This window comes from Blennius ocellaris (assembly GCF_963422515.1).
Source record: "Blennius ocellaris genome assembly, chromosome: 1".
NCBI classification, from domain to species: Eukaryota; Metazoa; Chordata; class Actinopteri; order Blenniiformes; family Blenniidae; genus Blennius; species Blennius ocellaris.
This window is the reverse complement of record NC_137650.1, coordinates 23,796,920-23,810,809: the sequence shown is the minus strand read 5'-3', so window position 1 is coordinate 23,810,809 and position 13,890 is coordinate 23,796,920. Positions and strand designations below refer to the sequence as shown.

Below are 13,890 nucleotides of genomic sequence, written 5' to 3'. Positions count from 1 at the left end.
AAGTATTCAAATCGATAGAAATAGGAGATTTTTCCATTTTCAGAGCAACGCTTTGTTATTTAAGCAAAGATAAGGACATATTCTCACATGAGAGTACCGTCTGCTCTTTTCTGTGTTATGTCCTTGTAAATGGACATTCTGTTTGACTGTCAGATATTTGATTGCATCGATGATTCTTGTTTGGGGTTTTGAACATTTCCTTATGAAAATGTTAAAAATGAAGCACAATGTTGAAAGTGGCAAAAAACCAAAATGTTACACTCTACAGAAGGCGAGGAAGATTAGTTTTATTTTTCTTAAGACAATTTGTTCCTGTGTTCACTACCTAAACGTGTGTGTGTGTGTGTGTGTGTGTGTGTGTGTGTGTGTGTGTGTGTGTGTGTGTGTGTGTGTGTGTGTGTGTGTGTGTGTGTGTGTGTGTGTGTGTGTGTGTGTGAGGGAGGGGGGCAGTGGACCAACACAAAGGCCCCAGCTTTCCTGTCATCCGTGATAGATGACTCAAGGGTCTCAGACAGACATTAGCATCACAATACACTAAACCAACAATATGAAGGCATTCGTCCCAGGTTTCGGGAATAGGAGGCAGGAGGCAGGAGGCAGGAAGCCCTTTACTTGAAATATCAATGGGAAACCACAGCTTGCCAAGCGGAGGGGAACCTGTGACTTGTGGCTTCAAAAGAAAAACTGACAGTGTCCTTTTTTTGGTAGGAAGACAGCGTGCTACCACTGTAGCATTATGTTAGTTCTGGGGGTCGAAAACTATGCTTGACACACTGTGATGAATAATCTCACAGAAATAAAACATGCACAACGGAAAGGATGAAAACACAATGAGCCATTTATGTATGCTTAGGCAAGTACAACTAAATATAAAATGTTTGCAGCTGGCCAGAGCCAGCAGGTGTTTCCAGAGGAAGGCGTGGCACGGGTCTTTTCTATGTGTTGGCGAATAATCCCAGGTCAGAGCTCCAGAGTGATCAAGCCCTCTTCAGTGGCAAAATCTCATGAGGATGTTAGAAGATTATCTGACTCCAGTCCACCACCTGCTTCATGAAGTGCTGTTACTTGGTGTATTATTGAGCCGTTGCATTAAAAATGTGGGAGCATAAGAAAGGCTTCAGGGTCAGATGTATGTGTGAGGCTGTGATGATCACCAACACTAACGCTATTCTTTGAGGCACAATAGAAATAAGCCCTCTTCCTCCTACACACACGAACGACAAGAAATCCCAATGCCTGCGGGCTGAAATGGAAAGCTCTGCGCTTTGTGGCCACACAAACTGACTGCATGCGTTTCTTTTATTCGGCTGTTAATTCTGTCCCAACAAGCAAGCAACAAGTGTACCATACACACGTACACGCCTTTGTATTGTCATACTGAATGTGCAGCATTTTCACTGAATTTGATTTTTTCACTTGTCAGAAACCAACACTCTCTGGAGTCTGTGGAAGGTGATTATTATGGTAATCTTTTAACATTTTCCAATTTACACAGAGCAGCGTTTTAATGTCTCATAAAATGCGAACAGGCACTCAGTTTTGGCTTCCCATGTCTATGGGTGTTCCTCCCATATACACAGGAAACGGCTCCATTCAGTCCACAGTTGGACAAGAAAAGCAAGGATGTGAAAAAAAAAAGAGAGAGAGAGAAAGAAAGAAAGCCGACAATTAAGAGAAGAGTTTTTTTTTCTCCCCTACTTCAAAGCCTGAGAATTTAAGAAGCAAAGGCAGATAGGGGCAAAATACTGAGTGGGTTTTTCACTTTGTGTGACTCTTACTTTGTACTTTTGATGATGACATTTGTTAGACTTTGAGATATAACTGAGGTATTTTATTCTTTGGTTGCTCCCACTACACACACAGAAAGTAACTTGCACCATCGACTTGTTGTTGTTTTTTTTCTTTTTTTTTTTTTTTTTTTACACCAGATGAATTTATACTGGATTTGAACTCGGGTCCCCAACATTCTAGGAGGTCAAGACTGAATAACAATGGTATTATTATTATTATTATTATTAATAATAATAATAATAATAATAATAATAATAATAATATTGTTATTATTAATAATAATAATAATAATAATACTAACAATAACAATAACAATAACAATAATAATAATAAACACAATCAAAAGCGAAAAAATATCTTTAATAATATATTTGCGCAGCAGTGTTTGTGTTAACTGCCTATTCATTCATAAAGAACTGCTCCCTCAGCACGCCTCCATTCAAATTTTGTGAATTTCAAATCTCTTTGGGGATGGTCAGGTCAAACTCTTTATGTACTCAATTTGTTTCCAGTGCATACCACTCCGCCTCCTCAGTCCAGTGTAATTTTATTTCCAGAACTGACATTCAGCTATTCTTCCAAGTACAAATTGAAGCTCGGCCAACAGACATTTCAGACATTCAGACATTAAAGTAAACTGATAACTCTAAGTATCACCCAGGTTTTTAAAATCCAGTCACGGAAATTAAGTTCTCCATATACTGCAGTGTGCAACTGTAATTAACAGCTTTTTAAAAATCCATTTTTCTCTGGACACCAAAAGAAATCAATACTTAACTTCAAATGACCTTATTGAGCCAGATAAAAGGCTTTATTGCTGGGGCTGGGTTGGGAGCGGTTGAGCTAATGTGTTAGCTGAGCAGTGGGGGATTAAAGGTGAGGTGTTCTCTCAAAATCTTACAAGACATCACAAAGCAGCAGGTCACTAACCTGAGCCTTCCTGGAGACACTGAGGGGATTACAGCAGCCAACCTCTGCTGAACTGTGCCTGTATTCAGACGTAAAGACAGCCTCTTTATCACTCAGCAGGTCCAGCCCCATTCTATTTCCTCTCTCTCCGCTCCGCGCTGCTCAAATAAGGCCAGAGCAGAAACCCGCTAGTCCCAACTCTGTGCAATATACTCACAGGGGACCAATTTGCACAGCCAGCCCTTGTCTGAATCACTCTATCAATTAGGAGCCACTGTGTTTATCATCACATACATTATTGTAGAAGCTGGCCTGGTCATTGTGTTGAGGTCTGCCTCTCAGGAGAGGAAAGGGATGAAATAAATGACCAGGGAGTGAAGCCACAGTTGGACAGGCTGCTGTACTAATCTGAAAGGACGGCTGTAATTATGAGTCTCCCGAGGAACTGGCTGTGTGGCAAGTCCAATGTGTGAATATGGCACTAACAGTCAGGAAGGTACACTGCCCCCTTCTCCACAACAAAGTAAGACACTGAGTCAAATCAATATTTTCAATCTCTTGGGATCAATTCGGCATCTGAGCACAAAGGAAGACATGTTGGCTGCGACCGATACGTATAAATGAAAAGTCAAACTTTCTGCTCATAATGGGCTGCAGAGTATCACATTCTTTTGTAATCATGAGCACAGGCTGGGAGAGTCTTAAGAAAAAAAAAAGTTATAATTGAATTCTAGATCAGAGAGAGCGGCAAGGTACCAAAGAGTTAATGAAAAATAACTCAGATGGTCACAACATAAAAACAGGAATCTTGCACTGGATGTTGGTTATATCAAGTCCTGCAGTTGGACCTTAGCATTAGCATTAAGTATGTTTATTTCGTGTCTATTACTATGGCTTCTCTTTGTTTTCAGCGATGCTGCTCAGTGCTGAGAGGCCATTCTTCATTCAACTAAGAGCAAAAAAAAACGAAAGAAAGAAAGAAAAAAGGAAGAGATGACAGCCTGTGTTAGCAATGGAGAGTAGTCCCTGTGCTCTGGATGAGAGCATAACAGTGGCATTCAGATGCCATTCATATGTTGATTACACGAAATGGTCCCATCAGTATGAGATGATCTCATCAGAATAAAAGTGTTTCATCAATGGGATGTGATGTAATCAGCATGAAACAGATGATTTTTTTTTTTTTTTTTTTTTTTTTCATGAACAGAGCACAAAAAAGTGACACTGCATCTTTAAGAAGCCCAGAGTCTCGCTGTGTTTTAGTCAAACAAAAGCAGCCAATTGGGAACATGCAACCTGAAACCAGAAGCCAGGCTCAGAGGGCCTCACACACAGACCTCAGAGCAGGGACACACCCGTGTTCTCCTGATTCAGGCAGGCACAGAGCCACAGCCTGCTATCTAACCATACACAGAGCAAACACTTCCACGCAGCCAGTCAGGAAATCTCACGGACACAAACACAACCTCACGGATCAGTTGGTTGAACTGCTTTTTCTTGCAGATCTATAATTCCATGTTGTAGAAATAAAAAAGAATATATATATATATATAATGACCTTACATCCATACGCTAATGAATTAAGAGCAAAAAAGACAGACTCGTTCCAATAATTTTAGAAAATTTAGAAAGCGTCACACACTGTCGCTCTGAATATTTGCATGAGGCCTTGAGAGCATAACCTCAGTTATGATCAACTTTTTTTTTTCAAATAAAGCTGTAATTGCACTTGATGCCATAAAAAGTGAACATGGCAGACCGGAAAAGCTCAGCTCTTTTGTACTATCAACCTTTGTCAATTCAACTTTATTTATATAGCACCAAATACAACACAGTTTACCTTGGAGCACTGCATCCGGCTGCCCACACCTTGGTTTCCTCTATCAGCACTGCCTGTGCTAAGCATCCCTATGAGGCATGAACCCAGTGGCAACACCAGGCAGTGTGCAGGAGAGTGGAATCTCACACGAGTCACAACACGTTATGCTTGGTCACCACAACATGGACACGAGTTAGAGCTGAAATCTGCCCCTTGAACAGACTGCCATGAAATAACATGCACTTCAAAATCAATTCTGCTGCTCAGCAACAGGGAAGCTCTAAATGTAGATCCATTTTGGAGCCGAGTCCCATTAATTGCACATTCTCAGAGCCACAGGTGGACAATGTGATAAAAATATGTAGAAAAGCAAAATGGATTAAACTTGATCTTGAATCATCTATTAGCTTGATGTTGATGTCATGCTGCTGTCGACCATCTAATGGGCGGACATACAGGAACCATGTGTGCATCTTCCCTGTAACTCAAAATAACATGTGTGGAAGAATAATCAATGAAATGTTGATTAAAGAATAACAAAATTGGACAATTATACAAGTTAATTGTGCAAGTCATTAATCTCTGGTAAATGCAAAATTATAAATGGAAAAATGTTTTACACTGCATGTTTGACAATTACCACACGACAGACCTTGTAGCCTGTATAAAAGGCTTTCGACTAGACATATAGTTCAGTTATATAAAACGTGCCTTCAATGACTAATCGCTTTAAGCCTTTTGTATTACTGTCTGTACAGGTCGCTGCATAATGACTGAACTACATGTATTTACAGAGGCAAAAAGAGATTATATTGGTCTCTTGGGCTTTTTCCATCTTTATTATTATATTATTATTTTTCTCCTCGTGATAAAGTCAGTTATGTTATCAAATTAACATCAATACCTATAAAATTGTCTCAAAAATGGTTTTGCTCTCGTTGCATTTATTCTTTCTTCAAGAAAACAGAAAGCAGACATATTTGTTCTTACTGATGCACTGAAACTGTGGTAGGTTCATGCTTTTTTTTTCTGTTTGAGAGGCTAAAAGAAGCACAAGACTCCATAGTGATCCATTATGAATAAATAACCAGACTGTCGCAACCCAGCCTCAAAATCTTGAATCTTCTTGCAACTCAAAATGACTCGTTCCTTCCCTCATCATACCTGCATCAATGCTATTTACACTTCCAACACTTACTTCTTTTGAGGAAGACATAAAATAATTGGACTTTTTTCACTACCATGTATGTGAAAACACAGTCCTCCTGCACCGACAATGGCAGGGGAACAAATGAGGGATTATTCCGGAGGTGTGTGATGCCTCTCCTGCAATGAAGTTCCTCACACTCCATTCTGAGTGAATGCAGGTGACTCAGGGAGCCTGAGCTGATCCCAGAATTCCTCATTATCCGCCCAGCAGGGAGGATCAGGTCCGCTCGCTCTCTCTCAGAGCATGCTCGGCCCGATGAGACGAGCCCCAGAGGAGCACAGTGCTGGGCCATCGGGGGCAAGCCAGGTCCGCTCATTATATCTAACTCATCCTTGGCATCTCTGCAAACCAAGTGCCACTTAGTTCCCACAGGAGGGGTCTGGGCCGGATCACTGACGAGATGGCAGAGCAAACAGCAGAATGGTAATGGGAAAAGCTTTACATCAAAAGACACGTGCAGATTGAAGCGCGGTGTCCAGCAATCTATGAAGCGAGTATTAACGGAGTCTGGATTCGGTGCATTTCTAGACTGTATTTATTATTTTCTTTGAATGAAAGTGTGAAATGAATAGTGTCATTGCTTCTACTGTGCACGAGGCACAAATATGAAAGGAAGAAAATCATACATCTGAGGTGGATGTTTATGTCTTCATCTAAACTAAAGAAAAGTCTTTTATAAATGGACATATACTCACCAGGTGGCGCGGTCTCCTGGGAATGAAAAAAGCCTATATATGTGCTGTGTAGTCGACAAGTGGGGTATGTATTTGAATATGTATTTCTCAGTATATGGAGCAAAATTCAGTTTGTCCCTTTAACAGTAACAGAGGAAAGATTCACCAATGTCATTTAGCTTGCTGGGTAGTGCAAATACATAGCTCAATGAATAAACATACAATCTGAGTGAAGCGTGTTGTTTCATTTATCAACTCCATTTCTGAGATAAATGAATGCAGCCTAGCACAGCAGGTGGATTATGCAAGTGTAGAGACTTAGGCCTTTGGCTAGGGGCCAATGCCCTTCCGTTCCCTTTACTTTTTAGAATATGCTGCCAAGTAAACTTTGGGGCCAACATAAGCGTTGGTTTTGCAGCGTCTTCCAGTGCAGCCATAACCTGCCTCAGATAACGGGCACAGCGCCAGCTAACGCTGGTCCTGGCACATCTGATACACTTCAGGTAAACACCACAATAAGCTAAGAAGCAGAAATTAGAAATTGTTTTGTACCGCAACACAGTTGCTATAGAGACTGTTGCTAATTAACTGCACTCTACCCCGGGATAACAAAGGGCTTAAGGGCACTCGGGGCGGCTCCTCTTGTGATGAGCTCTGTGTATGGAACAGTATGCCATCCCCAGGGTCTCTCAACTACAAAATACCTGTCTCCTTGTGGCCGGCTTTCATCTCAGATGCCATAAGAGGTTTTACGCGGTGTCTGTCTTGTTTCTGTTATAAACCCTATGGACTTGGTTAGCTGTGCCAAATCAGCCTCAACGTACTTAGCAGAACCCTTCCCCCCCTTGGAAAAAAAAAACAAATCATTAGATGTTTGAGACAAATCAATTCCTTGTAGAAGCACAGAGGACCACTTCATTGGTCACTTAATATCTATGATGGCATTTCAAAATGGGGTGCAGCGTTAACAAGGAACAGTGAATTAAAAATCATACAGCATCTACATAGGGCCTGCAGCCAGGGCTTTAGGGTTAAATCAGTCAATAGTATAAACCTGCATGCATAACAAAGCACCTTTTTTTTTTTTTTTTTTAAATCTCTAAGTCTTTAAGGAAATACAGAGCATTGAGAAATGCGAGTTTGGAAAATGACGATAATGTCAAACAATTTAACAAAGTAAATTGTTAAGGTGTTTGAATATATAAATGAAACTTTGCAGACACAATGTAATAGCTGAATGTTCGCTTCGCATCTTCACATCCGTTTGTTGTCGAGGTGCTTAGTTAACCGTTTGTGTGTGTTTAGATGGGTGTATGAAGGCAAATATGACGGTATGAATATTTGTTACGGGTGTAGAGTTTAACACAATTTGATTCAGCTTCCATTTCCTTTTGACTGTTTGATGAAGAAGAGTGGGGTTGCAGGTGCATGTTACGCCCTGCATTTATATTTCCTGGAAGGTTAGACAAGAAAGTGATGATAAGTGGAGGCAAGATGGATAGACAGATAAATAAATGTTTTTCTTGTATTTTCCTTCTTTCATAATAAACACACTTATCAAATTAAAAGTGTGCAACATATTGAATGTAAAATCAAACTGTTCCCATGTACAAAATCATTTCATGAGTAAAACCATGGATGTATGGAGTAGACTTTCTTGGTTACCTCAAAAGCAGAATTTCTTTTTTACTGTATCAGAGATGCAAGTGAAATATGTTACTAATACCTAATAATAATTTTAATGTTAGTGGACTGTACAAAGCTGCCAGGTTTGATTGTTTTACTCAAAACTGATACAGTGCTTTTATAATGGTAATTCCAAGAACTATTACAATGGAGTGTGAAAAAGTGGCATATAGACAATAGCCCACCTGTTGGGAGTGCTTCACATTGTTCACGAGCTGGAGAGTAGTAACATATGAATGTAACCCCAATTTCAAGTGTTACACTTGAAAAGTTATTGTAAACAGTAGTTTATTAATACAGTTAGAAGTTTTTTCTCTCAGTATGAATATTTATGCAGTGACCTTAACAGCGTACAACTCATGGAATACCTGGAGTACCTCACAATGTTAAAGGTTTTGACCCAGAATATAGCAATGGGAAAAAAATAACTTAAGCATTCAAATCATATTAACATAACGTTGTCCTTGGTACATGGTAGGCATGTGAAAACATTTGTTATGACAGCATTGAAGAATTTGTGTTATTTGCTCAAAAGGGAGCAAATCAAAAGCTAAAATGTAGCTTGACATTGTGCGAACTGCTTGAAGACATTAATTTGGAAAATAATCTTTTAAAAAGCAACAAATGCAGGAATTTCTATCAGTGTGTTATTAGATTTCCTAAATTGATTTCATAAGTCAGTCACCTCAATTTAAATTTACTAGGCCGTCCTGGCTGTTCATTTTAAGCTCATAAGATTCACAGCTCTGAGTTTGTCATTTTGATCACTGAGATAATTAAAGTAGACACTCCATCATTACAAAACCGGTGGCTATAATTCATGTGATCTGCCCACAAACATTTCTAACTTCAGAGTGAACGCAGGCATCAGCATTGTGCTGGAAGATTGACCTGATGCTTGCATGTCAACATTTCAGTTCCTGTACAGCCACATGCACAAGCTATCTCAGCAGTAGTGACTGGACATGGACTACTTATACAAATATATTTTCCTTCAAGCTGATTTTATACACAATGTCCACTGTTTTACTACTAGACTGCCTCCATCTGTTTGAATTTATTAAAAAAAAAAAAAAAAAAAAACTCCTTTTTGTTTTTAACACAGACCCATGGCACCTCCTTGGTTTGGGGGAATTGTCACAGTTCATGGCATGATTGGATTGGCACTGAAATGCAGCAACAGTTGCTGAACAAAAGGCGCTGTCCCTAGAAAAAGAACCCATACATCAGACCACCGGCAATCTGCTACATACACCCAACAGATTCTAATATGTTATTTAAAAGGCTACTGCATCTGCAATCAAAAATAGCAACAAAAAAAATGACAAGAAATAAACAATACACAGGCACTTAGCTTTCATTTCAGACATATTCATAATGCATTACTGGTCCCTGCAGGCATGATTTTTAGGTTTCGTCAAGCGAGGATGGATGAAAATCATTGAACTATTGTATTTAACAGGTTTCTTTCAGTGAGACAAAGATGCAACCCAAGGACTCTGCGGACTGGTGAGACGTCTGTAACCAGATACACGGCACATCTGGCAGGATGGACCTCTATTCAACCCCACGGTGGTCACTACTCTCTTCAGTACATTTTGAGGGAGATTCAACACTACAAAGAAAGTATTTGTGTTTGTTACAGGGAGAGGGTCAGGGGACTTTAAAGGCAGCATTTTTCAGTTCAAGTATTTCTGAAAAGGGTAGATTCTGGCTTTTCACTTCCATTTTAAAAGTCGATCAAATCCAAGGCTTTCCAAATAATGATTTAGTTTACTTGGGATTATATATATATATATATATATATATATATATATATATATATATATATATATATATATATATATATATATATATATATATATATATATATATATATATAGAGAGAGAGAGAGAGAGAGAGAGAGAGAGAGAGAAACCGTAGCCAACCGTAAATCAACAAGTATTACTTGTACAACAGTTGAAATAGTCAAAAAAAAAATTTCTAGACAAAGAGTCTTTTAAAGGCTGACCATTTGTCACAGAGTGATATTCTCTGCTGAGTAGGAGAGAGGCAGGCATTGCTCATTTAAAACTGCAGAAAAACAAATTGTCATGCTTTAATCTACAGCAGAGGAGCAGCCTCGCTCTGTGTCGGTACGGGGAAATATGAGGACAAGAAAGTGGGGAGGGTCCTGTTGTCTGAGCCCACTCCTTTGTAGTGGCAACTGAGGGGTCTCACAGCGACTCCTAGAATTTACATTTTGTTTGGCCGGAGGGGGGTCACATGACAGCTGCAAGCGAATGCTCTGAGGGGCTTTCTGCTTTCACTTGACACTGACAGGCTGTGAGACGGTCCAACACCACAGAGAGAAAATATTCTCTCTTTCCATGACATCACCCAGCCAGGAATTGGGGGAGGAAGAGGAGGGAGAAGAGGGGGCACAGCTGGTGGCAGCCACAGTACCATCTGCTACCGGCTAATAGTTCATGCTGCTTTACTTATAAACTTGCACTTCTGTGAACCAGAGTAGTGGCTGTATGGTCACCATCACAGTCGTATATCTGATTACTGGGCACAGCCATGTACTTCCGTACAGCGTACTTCCCTCAATTAAAGGAATACTTCAACACCTTTACTGACCTATTTTTATGATTAAAAAAATCGAACTTTTAACAAGTTTTGAAAATAATGCCCCAAAAAAAGTTAAAATAACCAATTTTTTTTTAGATTTAGACAATTTCTCCAAAAATTTTGCAACACATTTTAGGATATTTTACAGGAAATTACAGAAAATTACCCCCAAAAAATGAAGTTTGGTGGAAAATAAACAATAATCACTTGATACTGAATATCACGCAAATAACGGTTTCAGTTCTTTTATATCTGAATAGCTTCCAAACATGAACTACAACAATATAGCATTGAGAAACCATGTATTACTTTTGTAGCTTTCCACCTAGCCAACGTGTGTGCAAAAGAACACAAAAGCTACATCTGCTATAAACAGCTTCCATGATTGTCGTCTTTTGCTGTCAAGGTTGAGGCCCTGACAATGTTTTTCATGTGTTTGTAGAGCAGTACTGGTCATCCACAGAAGACTCGGGTTTGCCTTCAACCAGTGTTGAAAGGAGTAAAGAAAAGTGGCTTCCTCCGAGTCGTGCACAACAACACTCAGCAGCTCCATCTTTTTACATTACCTCTGTGGACAAATGGTGCAGATTTTCATTAAAAAGCCTTCATTAGTGCGAGTTTTAAGAAAGCGAGTGAGTGAGTTTATACTAATATACTATGAAAGACAAAAACAACCTATTGTCTTTTCTGTGAATGAGGTGGGCTATATATATAAAATGATTACAGGAGAAATAGTCAGTTGGTCAGTAGAAGGTATTTTAAAGTTTTGTGTGGTCAACTCATTGTACACTTCATGTAAATGCTTTTAGAAGGTTCAGTTTCATTCAGCAGGTGTCAGTCATTCAGAGGGCAAGCGAAATGTGTAACTGTTGGACAGATTCAAGACAGTTGTGTCCCTCAGCCTTTCAGCCCTTAAGGCTCTGCTGAAAGAGCCTCATAATTAAGGGCAAATGGGAGTACTCTCACTTTTCTCCACCGGTTTTTTTAGGACAGCAAAGAATAATATGCCCACAAAATGTCAAACCGCCCCTTGAAGCTTCTTATTGTTGACCTATGAGGAAAAGCTGAAGCCGCATGAGCAAAGCTTTGGCTAAAACTCACAAAACACATGCACACATCTGTACTTACCATACATCTTTCCCTCGTCAGAGAGAATGATCTTCCTGCGCCCACATGGAGGGTAGATGGCCAGGGCCTCCTGGAAACTCTGTTCAATGTCAGGGCTCCACACACCCTCTGCATCATTGTCTACAGGCTTGTCTGCCGAGTCGCTCATCCTCTCCATGTCCTCGGCAGGGCTCTCGCTGCCGCTCCAGCTGCTGGGATCAATCGTGGCGGTTGGGCTCTCCAAGCTGAAGCCTGGAGCAGACTAGGGAGAGACCTGGAATCCCCAAATAAACAAACACAACCCAGGCGTCACTACCCAGAACAGGGAGGCAGAGATGTACGTCCAAAACACTACATAGTACAAACTGTTAGCTGAGAGCACAATATGGAGAGAGAGCTGCCAAACAAGCTTGGACAATGCCAATGATGTTTTTGAATTCATTTACAATGCATGTAATGGGTTTAGCACACTGCACATCTTGTACATAGTGACATGTAAAATGTACAGAGGGATTGGATGATTGGTGTCGACTGTGTCCAAGATAAACCATTGTTCTAAAAAAAAAAAAAAATAATAATTAAAAGAAAAAAAGCTCATAAAAAAACCAAAAGGTTTAAAATTCTATATTTATGAGAATTCTGGACACTTTAGATGTGGTACTATGACATGCACTTCAAATGAATGTATTTTTAGAAGCTGTAATAACTACCAGAGAGCAGATACCGAGGAACAAAGTCTTTAGTGGCCTAAAGGAGGGCTTTGGTTGCTGGCAGCTTCCAGGAATAACTGTGGGGGACTGTGAATTTTGAAGGAGGACATTTCCTTGACAAAACATTCATCTTCAGCAAAAGTATGCTGCCATCAATGAAAACGCTAAAAAGACAAAAAATAAAAGACCACTAATCTGCAGCGCTCAAATCACCACTCATCACGCGCTAACGTACGGAGAAAAATCCGAGCTGCCCGTACAGGTGGAGAAAGTCTCATTTCGCGAGCCGTCCCTGACAAAATCAACAAACTCCTTGTGCATCTGCAGCTAATAATCTGCGGACTGTGTCATTATGCGGAGGCAGTGTCGGGCAATCGTCTTTCCCAAGTATCACAGGAAATGACCGGAGGATCATGAATGTATACATGCGCCTGATCATGGCAACAGTGTGAACGTGCGTGTCTTTAAAACGCGATTGAACCATGTCGCTGTGTATGTACACCGTGTGGTTTCATGATTGGAAAACATTTTTGCACGGGGCTATTCACAGCCAGAGTCAGACCCGAGACTCGATAACACTCTGAAGGAGTTCAATAAGTTCACTGAGGGTGTGACAGTACTTAACCCTTGTGAGCCAGAAGCAACAGTTACGTCTTTCCTTTTATCACTGTTTGCACCATTTGTTTTGTTGTCGCTTTCGGGCTGGATGTGACAGGATTTCACTTTTTCTAATGTGTAGTTCTGGAGATCAAGAGCCAATTCATCGGTCACAGATCTATACAACGACGCCGTCATCTACTCTGAAAAAGGGAGAAAGTTGCATAGGTGTTGATCTCGGTTTCAAAACATTTAACAAAAAAACAACAAAAAAAACCACCAATATTAGAACAGTGTTAGACAAGAATAGTGGGAAAACGTCCAGAACTTTTACACATAAAGATGAACAATGTACTTGTATATTAGAAATGATAGGGCATAAGAGAAATGGACATAAAATTCCCCCAAAAACTGCAACCATGTATGAAAATATATATTAGTATTATTTATTTGAAATCCCCCACCCCCCCCACCAGAAACAATACATAGTATTATAATCCTAGATATATCAGTTCTCTGATCTTCTGCTGGAGATGAATAATCAAGGTAACAAGTGTTAAGGAATCAATGCGTTGGTATAGTTCTCATGCCACCAATCGGTACGGAAGGAATTACTCTGACAGGTTGTATAAAATAGCTGCATTTTCCAGATCAATGTAGCTGTCTGTTGTCTAAGTGCTTCCGCTTCAGTCACACAACGCAAACTGAAATGTTATTTTAAGGATCCGTGTCTATTTTCCCTTCCTAAACATGGTAAGTAGAAGATTGTATGT

At 40.0% G+C, this 13,890-nt stretch overlaps 1 protein-coding gene across 2 annotated transcripts in view; it reads right to left on the bottom strand.

The window, feature by feature from the left end:
• The window catches only part of tead1b (TEA domain family member 1b), a 46,790-nt gene that overhangs the window by 22,050 nt on the left and 10,850 nt on the right, over window positions 1-13,890 (bottom strand). For both annotated transcript variants that reach the window (XM_080500178.1, XM_080500179.1), the window contains exon 3: window positions 11,832-12,084. In XM_080500178.1, coding sequence (XP_080356304.1) covers window positions 11,832-11,988 — 157 coding nt within the window. In that variant the 5' untranslated portion in view covers window positions 11,989-12,084. The remainder of the gene's footprint in view (window positions 1-11,831; window positions 12,085-13,890) is intronic.